Below are 16,341 nucleotides of genomic sequence, written 5' to 3'. Positions count from 1 at the left end.
CCAGGCCCCTGTTTCGGCGTCCAAGTATCCGCATCCATGTCAGTGCGCCCAGCACCTCGACCTGGGGCGTTGCGGGAAGATTCGGTGATTTTTGGGGTTGTACGTTTTTCCGGACGCTCCCTAAAACGAAGTTACAAAAAAGAAAAGGAAATACACATCGAATACGTAGCTCTTAAGCCTAGCGCACATCGACAAAGCGACTGGAGACAACTAGTTGCTAGTCAGCGAGTACCCCGCGCACATCGAAAATTTAGTAAAAACCAGCAACTGCGTGGCTCATGCCGGTCGCTAGGTCCATAGCGCACACATCGACAGCAACTGAGATGTGGTCTAGCAAATATTCTTGAGGGCATCACAAGTCACGTGACAAATAGCTTTGTTTTAGTCAGTTACAACCATGTGTTGTTGATTATGGAGCGCTCACATCGACGGATATGAGAGCAACTGAGTACAACTAGTTGCTCAAAAGTAGAACATGAGCAACTGGGTGGAACTGGAGATAGATGGACGCTAACCAGTCGTAAGCTCGCTCACATCGACAAATTCGAGCAACTGATTGTATCCAGCCAGTTGCTCTCATGCGCCGAAAACTGCCTGGCAACTAGTTGTCTCCAATCGCAGTGTCGATGTGCGCTAGGCTTTATTGTTTGTTTCACCAAAAAGACACCGGCGAAGACGAGCCAATAAGGAACTGAGATGCAACATATTCACAATAATACATCCGGACACACGCTTGTATGAAGGGAATACAATCGATAATCCTGGCCACATTGTCCAATGTATAAACGATATTCTAAAGAGGCACAGGTTCCGTTGATTGTTTACTCGGGTCGTCGCCGCCATTTTCCTGTAGTTTCGCTCGTCTGTACAGCAATACCGAATGTTCTATAAGCGCTACAAATGACGCTACGGCTAGTCCGATAATCAACGTGAAAAACACGCCAGACATTTCGAAAAACGTCAACGGTTCAGTCTTCGATATTTCGTTTGACCAACCGTCGCGAACGTTACATGGAAACTGACGTTTCATATACCTGAAAAAAAGAACGAAAGGACTGTTAGTCGAACAGTTAGTTACTAAAAATCGAATTCAACGATTGTGACAAAATTCTTTTCCCTGATCCTGAACCCAATTCCACATTTCGGAAACATGATTGCTTGAGTTTTTATACTCATACGAAATGAACAAAAATAGAATCAACTAGAGTTTTCCCCAAATTCGCAAGAATTGGAACTAGCTCGCAGCTCAAGTTTCAGGACAAGTAAAACTCGAATGTTCAGCTCAGTTGACATTTAGTGTCGTTTATGTTATCAATAATGACAGCTATTCGAATCGTTTTAGCTTTATATTCTTCACGAAACTAGATGCACAACTACTGCACGAATCATTATCCCAAAAAATGTAGCTGCAACGCACCGATTACGCGGCCGGTTTTCTGTATACCCGCATTCGGATATACTCGGAGACTTCCTCTTTCTTAAACTCGTAAATGAGAAATCTCAATGTCGTCTGAGTTTTGTAGAGTATGTAGGGAATGGGCTATTTATACGCGTGATCATTCGTACATTATAATCGGTGTAATCGGCCATTTTTTCGCGAAATTACTTCGAAGGGCAGTGTTGCGTACAGGGTTCTTCGCGGTCGGACATTTTTATATTTCTGCGATGCTTTGATGATCAGTAGTCGGAATGATAGGCGAATTTCACCGACCGAAAAAAGCGTGAAAAACAATATATATGAAAATGATTATGCATGGGATTAATAATAAGTATTCTTACCGAATTGGCAGAAAACCCTAAATTATCTTTCCGAGAAATTGAATCAGGCTCCTTATACGTAGGGGATTTCGCAACAATTATTGATTATATTGATACTCTCGAACGTTGAAAAAAATATCAACACCAATAATGTTAAACCGATAGCGGATAGTGTTTTTACTGAAGTAACTTACTTATCCTCCACTTTCTTTTGTTCACCGCTTTCCCTTATGCTGGCGATCAATGCGTCGATCGGTCGTTTTACTAACGCACCCTTCGGCAAAGCGAGCGCGAATCGTAATCCGTACAACTGCTTCAGTTCGTGCTCGATTAAATCACATCTTTGCGCTACCGCGTACCGCGCCGTCAACGTGTCGGTGATCAGTATGAAATTCTCGTTGACGATCCTTTCAACGGCCGTTTCTAAATCCGGCAGTACGTTACCTGTTCGGCGTATTATATTCCAAACAATAATATCGGGAAATTTCTGCGATTTCGACAATATTTTTGCAACTTCGGTGTAACCGATGACGCCGAAATTCCCCTCGCCCCTTTCGATCAATTCGCTGAGACTCGTTATCGGTTGGTCATCGGCTCTCAGTCTCAAGAACGCCGTCATATTGGCCGTATAGGCTGCCGACAGCGCCATGCCGAAAAACATTACAACGGCGACGAGGATCCTACTGGGAATGGCGTTAGGATTAGTCTCCGAACTGCCGCTACTGAGTCGAGCCACTGTGAAGTAGAAACTGTCCACCAACGAGATCGTGTCGGTTGTGTAGTCTATAAACGTCAACAACGACAGCAAAATACTTATGACGAGTATCGTCGCCAGAACGACCAACCATAAAGTGCTGACGAACGGTTTCAGAAATTGCCAGCGATTCTTTTCCACTGCGGGCAGCTTCGATACCAGGTGCAGCGACGCCGGATAGATCGGGTCGCTGAAATCGACGATGGTCTCCCGTTCTAAATCGATGGAAAAGCCTCCAGCCGCAACCTCCCCCTAAAAATTAGAATTGCTGTAGAATTACTGTTCGATTTTTGAAGAAAGATAAGATAATACGACGTTTTTACTAGTAAGACGTTGACCACATTCTTATCATGGTAGGGAACCATGTCCACGGTGGGAGTAAGGACGAGGGATTACGACCGTTTAAAAGTCAATTGGGCTTCTCCTAATTCCATAGCTATCAGTACCGGTATATTGTTTTGCTTGAATTATGTATTTAAATGTTAAAATGTTTAAATGTACAAAATAGAAAAGACTTAGAAACACAAGAACTTAAGGTATATCGTCCCGTACCCAAGCGACATCTAGCGGATTCTGGTGGCATTTCACCTGCCGCAAAACCGGGTGTTTTGACGTGGGAAAATACTCACAAAACCTTGTAATCTATCCAAAAGATCTTCACCTAACGAATATTCAAAGTATTCAAACGCGACGTCGATAGAAATCTTGTATATTTCGAGTAAATCGAATAATATGCCGCTCACGTGGCCGCTTTCTGATCTGATAAAGAACGGTGGCTCCTGTTCAAAAGAAAAAACGGCGGCAGCTGTATAAAGACGATAAACGGAATTCCTTAAATCTTAACTTAAAACTATCTACAAATCTCGGTTCTATCTATGAATCTAATAAGAGAACATTGTTCAAAATCTGATATCGTGTACGTATGCGTGTGTGTGCTATGCATTTATTATGTGTGAAGATTCAGATTCAGATTTAATTTATTGCTCCAGAAATTATACAATTTTTTCGAGCACAGGATTCATAATACAGTTATACAAATGCAGGTACCACTCCAGTTACATTTACAATATAGAGTAACAGTTTTTTCTTCTATAAAGTTCGTACATAGCATTACACGCGCAATTAAGACGTGTGTGCACAGCGCTACGTGCCTTTTTTGCTAAATACTGCTAGCTTCCTTAAGATGTTTGGGTCGTGTGATATAAAAAGATTACCAAATTGTCTTAAATGAATATGTGTGTGTGTTTTTCCTTTTTTGCCATTTAGGGTGCTTAATACCACTACGAGCTTTTCTTTTTTTGGCTGCCCTGCTGTTATTTTACATCTGTGTGTAAAACAAATAAATTACATTCCTTTTGTAAGCCTAACATATTCTTTAAACATTCATGTAAATTATTCAGAAAATGAATATGAAATGAAATGATATGATAGTATATGGTGTGGTGTGGTGTGGTGTGGTGTGGTGTGGTGTGGTGTGGTGTGGTGTGGTGTGGTGTGTGATAGGATATGATATAACGTGGTGCTTTATAAAAGCCTTATTTAAAGCTGCGTCTGGGAGGTTGTGTTCGAATATCCGGGTCAAAATTTGAATTCAAATACTAACCAGTCTTATCAGAATCCGCCCGAGGTTAGCACTAAATACTTTCACGCCATCATCTGGGAGAATTTTGATCGGGTTTGCCTGGTCGAGTACATTCCAATCCATGTACTATGAAAAAAGAAACGAAAAATATGTCAAGAGTAATGATCTTTACAGAACCACCGAAATCATTAAGAAAACGGAGAACATTGACCATATACAGGTAAATAGCTCCTGTTGTTTCACCTCTCACCCTCCATCACAACGCCAACGAAATCCTAGAACAGTCCTATTCAAACTCATAGTAAAATCATTCGTTAAACCGCCAACGATCTTTCGTCAACGACGTTTCTAGTCTTTTGTTTAAGAATCGATACAGTCATGTGGTTAGCAGTATCACACATCTACTGTATCATTTTTTACCCTTTCCTAGATTAAGATCAACTGATGTCTAATTCTGGATTTGGTTAACAGTCATGTTGTGTATACTATTTCAACTCTCACGATCGTCATTTCGTTATACCGCCAACATTTTGACGGTCCCGGGACTGGCGTTATAACGAGCTTTGATTGTAGTCATGAACGTACTAGAAACAGTTCCACAGTTGTGAGTTAGAGTTAACTCTGAGTTAAAGTTAGCTGATTTTCAATTAAGTTAACCCTAGAGTTGAACTTAATTCAGAACTGTGGAACTGGGTCCTGAATCGTAAAGAAAAAAGTTAACTTTGGCTAAAGTGGAATTTTGGTCTTCCCCAACTTTCCATCATCAATCGTTGCTGCACTGGTCGGAAAGCATTTCTTACCTCTAAATCAGTCATTTCACATTGAGTTCTATTTTCATTCGCGTCCGTTTCGCAATATTTAACGGCGGGCGCCTCGCGACAGTTCATCAGCGAGAAGCTAAATCGTCCGCTGAAACCATTAACTTCGACTTTAGCATCCTAGAATCGAAATACCTCAGATTAATCTCATTGAAAATCAGTTACTAATCATAATTTTACTGAAATCAGCGAGTATGAGATGGTCAACCATAATTTTTACCAAATCGTTGAAGTAATTGGAAATGATAATGCCGTCATTGCTAACTAATTATAATTTTACTGAATCATTGAAGTCACTGAGAATTAGAAGGTTGTCATTGAAGATAACTGTAATTTGACGGAATTGTTTGACGGAATCTTTCGATCGATATATCATAACATGGAACAGTGAAATTTTCGCATACAAAAAACTTTTCCGATTTTCTTCTTATTTGTCTGCCGGCAAATTCATATAAAGTAAGAATCGTGTCGAACAATCCAAAATCCCGACTCTTATGGTCCGTTTGTAATCCGGCCAGGTTATACGCCTTCACTAGATTATCGTTGAACATATCGAGGAATGACAGCGATGGGTTCGTTTGGGGGACGTGGGCCGCCGATAAAGACTTGTAAGGAACGTTTTCCTAAAAGATACGTAAACAAGAAAATTAACTTGAAAGTTAAGTGACGCCTTGGTAAAATAACACATGTACGCATTTGACTTGAATTATACAATTGAATTGAATCGACCGGCAACCAGTCTAGCCAGCTTCAGTATTCACAATGGGGTATCCGCGCCGCTACTGTGGCAATCGAGGATTCAACGTATGGCAGGCGAGGATCCACCAGGTTCGCTAGTAGTAACTCAGTTACCGCACCTCAATTTCTTCTACATTTCTTTTGAATTTGAATGTACTTTTTTTTTATTGTTTTTGTCAATTTTCAGTCAAACCATAACATAAACTCATAAGGAACGTTAATCTCATATCTATGTCATGACTTGTTTGAAAACATTTCCATTTGGGCGCCTTAAAATCCAGTTCAAAGTTCATTGAAAATGTATTAGTTGTCACTACGTTTTAACGAAATTCGTTTTTAGAGTCCATGGTTTAACTGAATCTATTGTTACGCCATCTGGTGTGAGTGCCGGTACCCCATCGCAATTCTTATTTTGAAAACCCAATATTCATGACGTATTGCACATCGACGAAGTGCGCATTCATATTTTTATTTACAGCCACAAAATCTATATAGGCATAACTCAATCGTCGAAGTGATGTTCCGAGAAGAATCAAAGGTTGAATAATTTTCATTATTTACAAAGAAGCAGTACTCACATATGTCAGATAAAGCCAGCGATAAAGATACGAGTTCATGTCAAAATTAGTTGCCTGAAAAAGTATCAAACGGGCTGCATGGACAACGGCACATTCACACACTAAGAAAATCACACAGCTGGGCTTTCAACAATACAGGCCCGTAGCCAGGGGGGAGTTCGTCCGTTCGAGCGAACTCCCCTTTTCAGAAAATGCCCTTCATGATTTTATTTAAGAATAATCTTTTAATTCAAATTGTAACATTTCAAAACGGATGTCCTTGGCCCAGTTTCACAAAAAGGATTAAGGCCTAAATCGATTTAAGAATTTGAATTTTAATGAAGAAATTTAATCGATTAAAGAGTTAAACTTTTTTGTGAAACTGGGCCCTGACCGTAGTATCAGTAATTGGAACCCAATACGATGCCAATGACCCCCAAGTTTGAGTGTGAGTAAAATATTCACTAGATGCTTCGGGAATAGTTTTTAATAGATTTTCTGGGTGAGGCCCCCAGACGGGAGTCGCAACTACGGTGCTTGCTTTTCAAAAATATAGAACATGCCAAAAGTCCCCTTTTTATAATCTAAGAACGGCCCTTTCAAAATCCTGGCTTCGCTTTTGTTAGTATGTTGCAACCCATCCCGGATTTCAGATATCTCATATACCTACCGCCTCGAACGGATGGTAAGCGTTGGGCATTCTCGAGAATACGATGATATGCGACACTCCGAAAGTTCGCGCAGTTTTCACTTGATCGAACGTTTCAGGGTCGATATTTTCATACATCGTCGCCCCTTTCGTCCAGCCCGTGACGAGCGGGTAGTACTTGAAACAGAGCTTCTCGTAACCGCGAAACTGGTCCGAGTACGAGACGAACGCGTGGAGAAAATCGTCGAGCTCACCTGAAACGTGATACATCCGTCCGTTCAACGGTTTTAGGCCACGCAGAGAAATACCCGCGTTGTTTCTCATCAGCCTGTGCCTGGAATCGTGACGAGGTTTTTATTTTAACCTCCCTTTAAAAAAAATGAGAGGAATGAAAAGCCTCATTCCAAATTCCAAAAGTGACGAAAATTTATCTTTTAATGAGAAAAATGAAACTGATAAGAAACAAGCTACCGGTATTGATTGTGTGGCCTCATAGTGATACTACAGTACAGTTCATATAGTAATTCAACCTTTCGACACATTTGACGTGTGTAATTTATCAGTTTTTGTTTATGTGATTTTATTCTGTGGCATCAGTTTTTGCTTAGGAATTTCTTTTGGACGCTTTGAACTTGAAATTGAATTCTACCGGTCTCATCTTTATAAAAACTAGTGGACAGTTGATGGTATTTTACCATGTTAACACCTTAAATGCCCAATGGGTTGAACTTAGACTTCAATTTTATTCTTAATGATTATAATAATAATAATTATAATAATAATGATGATAATGATTATGATAATGATAATATTAGTCATTAATATAGCGCAGGTATCCCAAACGGAGTCCAGTTCAAATAACCTTAGCCTATAACTCTATTCTATGCATCAGTCACCTCTCTCTGGGGGGGGGGGGGGGGATAACATCCGAGCAACTACTGGGGGCTCATGAGTCATCTATCAGACCAGGTACCCATTTACTCCTGGGTGGAGAGAGGTGGTGAGGATAAGTGTCTTGCCCGAGGACACTACGGTAATGTACGGGGTTCGAACTTCCAAAATTTTGAAAAATAAATAAAAAATATAAAAAAAAACTTAAGAAAATCTAATTTAAAGTTTCATTCCTCTTTACAAATACTAAAGTGGGCAGTTTATGGCGTTTTACTGTCGAAGTGCAGGCATCTGTCAGGGACACATTTGTTACGCAGATCAGCAATTATACCATCATTATACCTGTATTATGCGTGATGATTATGAAATCATAACAAAGCTTGTCCTCTGTAGATTTAATGAAAGGGAAAACGAGACTCATCGCTTGATCCAAAGTCGGCAGAACGTTGTGTACTCCATCGTACGACGGACACGCTTTAGCTTGTAGCCCGTCGCCAACGACGAAATATTCCGTTCCTATGTATCTTTGAAAATATTCTACCGGCGGTCCGATCGCGGCGTCGTAGTTTGCTTGCAGTACCTTTTTCACTGAAAATATCAAAACTTGATTTATTGAAAATACACGAAAATTCCTTTCGACGCATTAAACAATGTCGCAAAAACGTCTTCCGATGAGTCAAGAATCGGTAGGTTGTTTTTGATCCATTCGGGTAGCACGTCACCGATACGCTATAGTAATGGAAATGATAAGAATACACGGGGAACCCGCAAAACTAGCTATCCCACCAGATGGCGTGATGAGCAGTAGGTCTTTAAACTGGATTTTCTAGACTCCCCAATCCATGTATTCTTACAGCGCCACCCACCAAATATAGAATACTTTTATTCGTCTAATCAGATCGGTATATTTTTCATGAATAAATGATTCATTTAAGAGAAAAGTTCATTCAAATTTAATTGAAATGTAACAGAAATCGAACGCGGGCGACCAACTATCTACTGGCGACACCTGGCGGATCCTCGCCTGCCATACGTAATCCTCGATTGCCACAGTAGCACTGCGGGTATCTTCTTTAAAACAGTTAAAATGCACTACTATGGCCAGTTGTGCGGTATCCCGGGCATTCAGCCTCTGCCCAAGTAATCAGAAATACCTGGGATATGTAGTCCATCTGTTTTCAAATCAAATCTTAAAACCCATTCATTCATTTGAGCCGTTTGAGCGAATGAGCATATTTCATTCCGTTTATAAGCTTTAGGCTTCTAGGGTTTAAATTATCATCATTAACTTAACGTTAATATTAACGAATGTTATTATCATTGAAATTTTAATGAGGCTTCAAAATTCAAAAAGATTGACTTTCCTATTGAGTGTTTGGTATAGATCTAACTCATAATTGATTTACTTATACATGTATAAAAGAAAGGCTGATTCGAATTGCGGTCTACCGAGTAACCACTAGCGACACCTGACGAACTATCACGGAGACCTTACTCGCCACAGTTGTGATCGAAGATATTAGATTTTTATTCATCTAAATCGATATTAGATTTTTATTCATCTAAATATCTTGCTCGTTTGGTTCTTGGTTTCCCGAGATAGAAACCCTATTGGATTGATCCACGGCGGGACTACGGCCTTTCTAGTGTAGCCCGCACACTACTGAATCAAACAGCACTGCATGTTTATAAAATACCAATATGGAACTTACGCTTTTCGTTGAGACCGACTCCATCGTTGATCTCTGACCGGACATCGACGAATGTAAAATCGATAGACGGCTTGGTCGCATTATATTCCTGACCTTGAACTCTCGCGATCGCGGTCCAAAAATACTCGACTCGTTCTTGCATATTCGGAAAATGATCGGTGACGATACAGACTGAAAGTCAAGGACATTCATTATAAATGACTTATTCGACGCGCCTTTTGGAAAAAACTTGGATTTTTTTATGGAGCTTGTATAGTAATAGATCATGGAAAGTCCTGTGCAATGAGATCCACAGTATCGCTTCTTATCGCTCCTTATCCCTTATCGCTTCCGTACCACAGGACGGGCTGAATTTGGGAATATAGGTGCTGTTGGGGTACGTAGTTGATTTGAAACTCTTCTGATAGCCGAGGAATCTCTCGTTCTGACAGCTCATCAATATCACAATAACAGAAAAAAGTATATTATGAAAATATCATTATTGCACCATCGACATACAGACATTCAACATCAGATGCGTTTGTTAAATCGATTTAACAGCATTAATCGAGGCGTTTTATAAACGGAAGCGATAAGGGGCCTTAAGCTGTCGCGTGGCAACCCAATAAGCCACCATGATCATGTCGACATATCGAGATATATCGCGTCAAGTCGACATAATCATGTCGGCGTATTGTGCCGTTTTGACGACATATTTTGTTTTCTCCACCATTTTCCTCGCGACAAACTCAGTCGTCATATTTCTGGCGTCCTCGCCTTACATTTCGTTTGTCAAATGACGACAAAGGAAAATTTGTGGTCAAAACTACGGAAGCGATAAGGGGCCTCGAGATGTCGCGTTCCAACTCGACAAGTCGCCATATTTATGTCGACATACCGCGATATATCGCGTCAAGTCGACATGAATATGTCGATATATCGTGACATTTTGACGACATATTTCGTTTTCACGACCACTTTCCTCGCGACAAGTCGACATATTCATGACGACTTACAACTCAGTCGTCATATCACTGGTGTCCTGATCTTGCATTTAGACATGTCTTCAAATGACGGCTTGTCCCGTGGAAAATGGGCAAAAAGCGAAATTTGTCGTGAAAACGTCACGATATATCGACATATTCATGTCGACTTGACGCGATATATCGCGATATATCGACATAAATATGACGACTTGTCGAGTTGGAAAGCGACATCTCGAGGCCCCTTATCGCTTCCGTACAAAACGTCACGATATGTCGACACAATTATGGCGACGTTTTGAGTCGGCACGCGAAAACTAGACATAGTAGGCCCCTTATCGCTTCAGTAGTTCCGTAGTTTTGTCGGTCGTTGTCTACGATATCAATGAAAAATACTCGAATCAAACATTTAATGTGGTTTCTAAGCTTTAAAAAACTTACCGACTCGCATCGTTTTCGCCGAGGTGGCCGTCATCAGAAAACCGGAACTGAATAGAACTACCCATATCGATGAGTAACGAAACATTCCCATTTCTTCTTCTTCTGTCGAAAGAACAGGACGAAATGCGTTAAATACATTTCGTATATATGACAGTCATTAATTGAGTTTTATTATGCCCATTTCATCTGTGACAGTGTGTATATGTACGGAAGCGATAAGGGGCCTCGAGATGTCGCGTTCCAACTCGACAAGTCGCCATATTATGTCGATATATCGCGATATATCGCGTCAAGTCGACATGAATATGGCGACATATCGTGACGTTTTCACGACAAATTTCGCTTTTTCGCCCATTTTCCACGGGATAAGCCGTCATTTGAAGACACGTCTTAATGTAAGATGAGGACACCAGTGATATGACGACTGAGTTTCAAGTCGTCATGAATATGTCGACTTGTCGCGAGGAAAATGGTCGTGAAAACGAAATATGTCGTCAAAACGTCACGATATGTCGACATATTCATGTCGACTTGACGCGATATATCGACATAAATATGGCGACTTGGCGAGTTGGAACGCGACATCTCGAGGCCCCTTATCGCTTCCGTATATATGACTACGTACGTATGTCTCAAAAGACCAGGCGATGGATGCTTAAAAGTGTAAAGTGCTACTCGGCCGCATATTCTGTTTTATCGCTCGACTAATATTGAAAATGGAATGAAATGGATTATTTACTATGAAATCGTTTGTAACGTCTCGTGGGTGTGATTATCAGATTGCACAACTAAGTTAGGGCGGTCCCTGTACTAATCGCACGATGCCACATGAGTGGAAAGTAGGAAAAATGCCACCAGGAAAAAATAAAGCTATTCCGATACATAAATCTTAGTTAAACTACGATGATTATCAATCATCTTACGATCTCTTTCTATCTGATTGCTCTCTAGTTTGATATTCTAAATCTTTTTATCCCTTAATTGTTTTATGTGGTATGTTACGAATGTTCGTTTTATTACACTTAATTATCTAATTGTAAAATTATCTATTCCTAGTTGAAAAAATTGAATTCATAATCAGTAGATGATTAATTATACTTCGGACTTGTATGTAATGTTGATAGATGAAGTGTGCAAATAATCTGTAGCATTTTATCAAAACATCGGTAGCATTTTTTCCTACTGTCATTTTCACTGGTGGCATTTTTTTCTGGTGTGTTTATTGTTAGGCTACTACAGCGTTACGTATAATCGAGGCTAATTTTTCAATAACGTTTTCAAAAAATGTACCCCCCCCCCCGAAGAAAAGAAGAAAATCCTGCTAACGCTCTTGATGCGGTATAATAAAGATTTGCCGAAGTGATTAGAAATGTATCTCATAAACTGCAACTGACTCACTCCAGAAAATGGAGCACATTATCAGTTAGGTAAAGATTTCGATGGCCTTTCGATCAGCCTTAAAATCAATTGGGGCCAGTTCGATAGTCTTATAACTTAAGTCCAGTTTAAAAGATCCACTGAGTTCTAGTCAATAAAGAACAACCCTAGAGTACTTTCGAAGTTTTAATAAGTTTCGACTTCGGGACCCGTGTATATCATATGGACGCATCATGTTCTTTAAACTGGAGCGTAAATGTGACTATCGATCTTTACGACGTTAGAATATAAATATCATACATGAAAACTGTACCTTGATCTGCGAAGAGCCTAATATAGACGCTATATATAGCCGGGAACTAGCAGCCAGACAGACACCAGACTGTTGTCAGTCATTGCGAAGCTTTGTTGACTAAAAACCAGGGCATAAAGCGTTCATTCAATATGATTAAATTACTGGCATAGCGCATTAAATGGCACAGCGAATGCGAGAGGAAGGGATAGGGAAGTATGATAGAGCTAGGGACGTATGAAAGGAGGCTAGAGAAAGGGAGGTATTCTGATATGGGCGGAGGGATGAGAGAGGAAGAGGTAGGTACTGATATCAGAGGTTGGTTGGAGGTATGATAGAGGACGAGAGAGAGAGAGAGGGAGGGAGGGAGGGAGGGAGGGAGAGAGGGAGGGAGGGAGGGAGGGAGAGGGAGAGGGAGAGAGGGAGAGGGAGGGGAGGGGAGGGGAGGGGGAGGGGGAGGGGAGGGGAGGGGGAGGGGGAGGGGAGGGAGAGGGAGAGGGAGAGGGAGAGGGAGAGGGAGAGGGAGAGGGAGAGAGATTATGAAGGGACGATGAATGGAAGAGAGAGAATGAGACAGAGAGAGAGAGATAGAGGGAGGGGGATAAGGGAATTCTTGAAATTCATAATCAGGTCGTAGAATTGATTTTGTATCGATTAAAAAATCATACATATCACGCAGACGATGGTATAACAGTTTACGTATGATTCACGCTGTAATTTAAAGGCGAAATTGTGCTATTTCTTACCTCAGAATCGCTAATCGTTTACACACAGTTTTAACCACCGTCTTATCCTTGATAAGAATATCCGTGTATCCGATAGGAACCAGCATCAAAAAAGACGACTAACGGCGCTATGTTTTGAGGATATCTACCTATGTTTTATGTTGCGTATTGGAACGGCGCAAACAACGCAAACAGCTGGTTCGGCGAGTAACACGCGGCACTTCCAGGTGAATGGTGCGTTATGTCTAACGCAAAAACCGGTTTCGATACACGTAACATTACGTATGTTCTTTTCTAAAGAAAAACCAATCACTCTAGTTCAATCTATTTTTGTTCATTTCGTATGAGTATAAAAACTCAAGCAATCTTGTTTCCGAACTGTGGAATTAGGTTCAGGATCAGGGAAAAGAATTTTGTCACAATCGTTGAATTCGATTTTTAGTAACTAACGGTTCGACTTCAGTCCTTTCATTCTTTTTTTCAGGTATATGAAACGTCAGTTTCCATGTAACGTTCGCGACGGTTGGTCAAACGAAATATCGAAGACTGAACCGTTGACGTTTTTCGAAATGTCTGGTGTGTTTTTCACGTTGATTATCGGACTAGCCGTAGCGTCATTTGTAGCGCTTAAAGAACATTCGGTATTGCTCTACAGACGAGCGAAACTACAGGAAAATGGCGGCGACGACCCGAGTAAACAATCAACGGAACCTGTGCCTCTTTAGAATATCGTTTATACATTGGACAATATATCTACGAGCAATTATCTGAACATGTTCAGATAATTGCTCGTAGATACATTGGACAATGTTGAATATGTTGCATCTCAGTTCCTTATTGGCTCGTCATCGCCGGTGTCTTTCTCGCAAAACGAACAATAAGAGCTACGTATTCGATGAGTATTTCCTTTTCGTTTTTGAAACTTCGTTTGAGGGAGCGTCCGGAAAAACATACATCCCCAAAAATCTTCCCGCAGCGCCCCAGGTCGGGGTGCGGGGCGCACTGACATGGATGCGGAAACTTGGACACCGAAACAGGGGCCCGGTGTTTAAAATATGTTAGACCCCAGTATCTAGGTACAGATACAAAAAGTAGGCCTACGTCGGATACCGAGCCGTCACTCTTGAAAAGTTGACTTTTCTGAGAAAATAAATACGTGACGTTGCCTAAGAGTTTAGCGTTGTGCGATTAAGGGGGCTATTAGGATATAAGTATGCGCGTAAAAAGAGGTATGTGTACTGAGTCGTGAAGGTGATGTTGTGGTCGCGTATATGTAACAGTGTTGTGGTAATGATTTCTCTCGACGATGTTGCGAGGGACACTCTCTTGGGCCGGATCACAGTCCTTGGTCTTGACTTTCTTACAAGGCTCCCGGATATAACTTAACAATTTCTTAAGTTATCTATTCTTTTATTTTCTCTTACCAGATGTATACAAGATCATTCCCCGGAGCTCTCCCTAAAACCTCTTCTCTCCAACCTCTCTCTAAAGCTTTCTTAAACCCTTTTATATTATTCTATCTTTAGTAACGTGTGCAGGCCCTCTTCCACACATGGCTTGGAATTCATGGATTGTGACGTATTCATACGTCACAACATTCCTCCCACCCATGTATGGGTGATGACGTATCTGCACACGTCACAATTATCTATAAATACCCTTTTGCACTCACCAGAGCTCATGGCCGCGCCATATTTGGTTTACCTACGTAGACACATACGTCAGTTCCAGACTTGTTTATTTATATAAGCTCTATTTATGTTTATGTATGACGTACGCATCAACGCAGGTTGTCTGGCGATAACAACACTGGCCATGAACTCCAGCTTTCGTACATTTATCTAAACTACTAACTATCTCCACAACAGTGACGTGGTGAAAAGATTTATACTTTCCCCGAAACGTAGCACGAAATAATCTTTTCGTTCCTACGAAAATCTTTTCGTTCCCGCGAAAATCATTTCTTTCCAACGAAAAGGTTATTTCGTTCCCGTGAAAAACATAATCGTCGAAAAAATCTACGAAACGACTATATTTCGTTCCCACGAAAAAGAAATATTCATATTACACCATTTCATTCATCCATTAGGACTCCGTAGATATAAATGTAAATAAAGGTTTGTAATTTTATATGCGAATAAAGTTTAACCTATTGTAATGTGTTTTGGCCGCTAGGTGGTACTCTGGTCAGTCTGATTCGCGATATGATCAGGTACCTGTCGACTGTTCATTCCATGACAACTTGTTGTACGGTTTAGTACTCGAATAATAGGATACGTAAAGTATCACGAAATGCCACGAGTTGTGTTTTCATTGTCTGTGGCTGCTGCCGCCGATTCCATCTCGGTGTATTTGCCGACCGGCGTAACAAGGTGGGCCACGAACTCAGACGGGGGAGTTACATGAAGTGACACAGTTTCTCAGACTGTGCAGGTGTATGAAGACTAACTCTTGAGAAGGTCTAATCTCAAATGAGATGGAGGACGAAGTCCAAGTTATTCTATGTTGCCCTCAGTACATATAGAAAGTTGCCAAATTTATGAGAAACCCCCTCAATATATTATATCAATTTATCAAAGTTTCTGAACAAAGTAAAATATATCAGATCACTTTATTAATATAGTTTATCAAATCAGGTCATGATATGTAATCGCGTTTACTGATTTACTGACGAGAATATTCTCTGACAATGAAGATATTACTATTATTAACATTCATATGAACCTGGTTAAATCAAAATAGAAAAGTTTTCAACATTTCTTTTTTGACCTAAAGATAGGGATTGTCCCTGTTTAGACTATGAATATCTATTTTATTCTATATCTATTCTATTCTAATCTATATCTATATATTTGCCAGTCTCTGCCATCTGGCACTTAAGTAATTTCTGTATGAATGTGGTGTGAAAGACAGTGTGATTGGGTGTACGAGGGTGGCAGGAATATCATATAAACCTTAACAGGTTTCTTCATGTTTCCCTCCATCTCGAATTTTGGTATTTGTATTACTTTGTACGGTTATTATAATTCAAAATGGAAAAAATAAAATTATTATTTTTATTATTATTCTAATCCCGTTAGCTTGT

At 40.4% G+C, this 16,341-nt stretch overlaps 1 protein-coding gene across 3 annotated transcripts; it reads right to left on the bottom strand.

The window, feature by feature from the left end:
* Positions 1 to 791: 791 nt before the first annotated feature.
* On the bottom strand, positions 792 to 13,458 carry LOC141911994 (uncharacterized). Of its 3 annotated transcripts, none has more exons than XM_074803141.1 (12): positions 13,278 to 13,458; positions 10,863 to 10,964; positions 9,460 to 9,630; positions 8,090 to 8,335; positions 6,878 to 7,110; positions 6,229 to 6,282; positions 5,317 to 5,535; positions 4,895 to 5,032; positions 4,116 to 4,220; positions 3,142 to 3,291; positions 1,953 to 2,764; positions 792 to 1,034 (listed from the first exon to the last, which is right to left on the bottom strand). In XM_074803141.1, exons 2-12 carry the CDS (start codon positions 10,951 to 10,953, stop codon positions 794 to 796), a joined length of 2,460 nt encoding a protein of 819 aa, XP_074659242.1. In that variant the 5' UTR covers positions 10,954 to 10,964; positions 13,278 to 13,458; the 3' UTR covers positions 792 to 793. The 3 variants fall into 3 exon arrangements, with proteins under 3 accessions (XP_074659242.1, XP_074659243.1, XP_074659244.1); XM_074803142.1 differs by having other exon boundaries at positions 10,863 to 10,961; XM_074803143.1 differs by lacking the exon at positions 13,278 to 13,458 and adding an exon at positions 12,540 to 12,643.
* Between the last annotated feature and the right edge of the window lie 2,883 nt (positions 13,459 to 16,341).

This window comes from Tubulanus polymorphus, chromosome 10 (genome assembly GCF_964204645.1).
Source record: "Tubulanus polymorphus chromosome 10, tnTubPoly1.2, whole genome shotgun sequence".
NCBI lineage: Eukaryota > Metazoa > Nemertea > Palaeonemertea > Tubulaniformes > Tubulanidae > Tubulanus > Tubulanus polymorphus.
The sequence above is the reverse complement of the archived record's forward strand: the minus strand, read 5'-3'. Positions and strand labels throughout refer to the sequence as shown.

What these genes read in the sequence shown, in the direction of transcription:
- LOC141911994 (XM_074803141.1), bottom strand. Translation starts at nt 10,953, where the DNA reads ATGGGAATGTTTCGTTACTCATCGATATGGGTAGTTCTATTCAGTTCC. An exon ending in AGTCGGTCTCAACGAAAAGC is followed by an intron (nt 8,336 to 9,459) that starts GTAAGTTCCATA and finishes TGATATTTTCAG; the next exon opens with TGAAAAAGGTACTGCAAGCA. An exon ending in GTGAAATGACTGATTTAGAG is followed by an intron (nt 4,221 to 4,894) that starts GTAAGAAATGCT and finishes CTTTTTTCATAG; the next exon opens with TACATGGATTGGAATGTACT.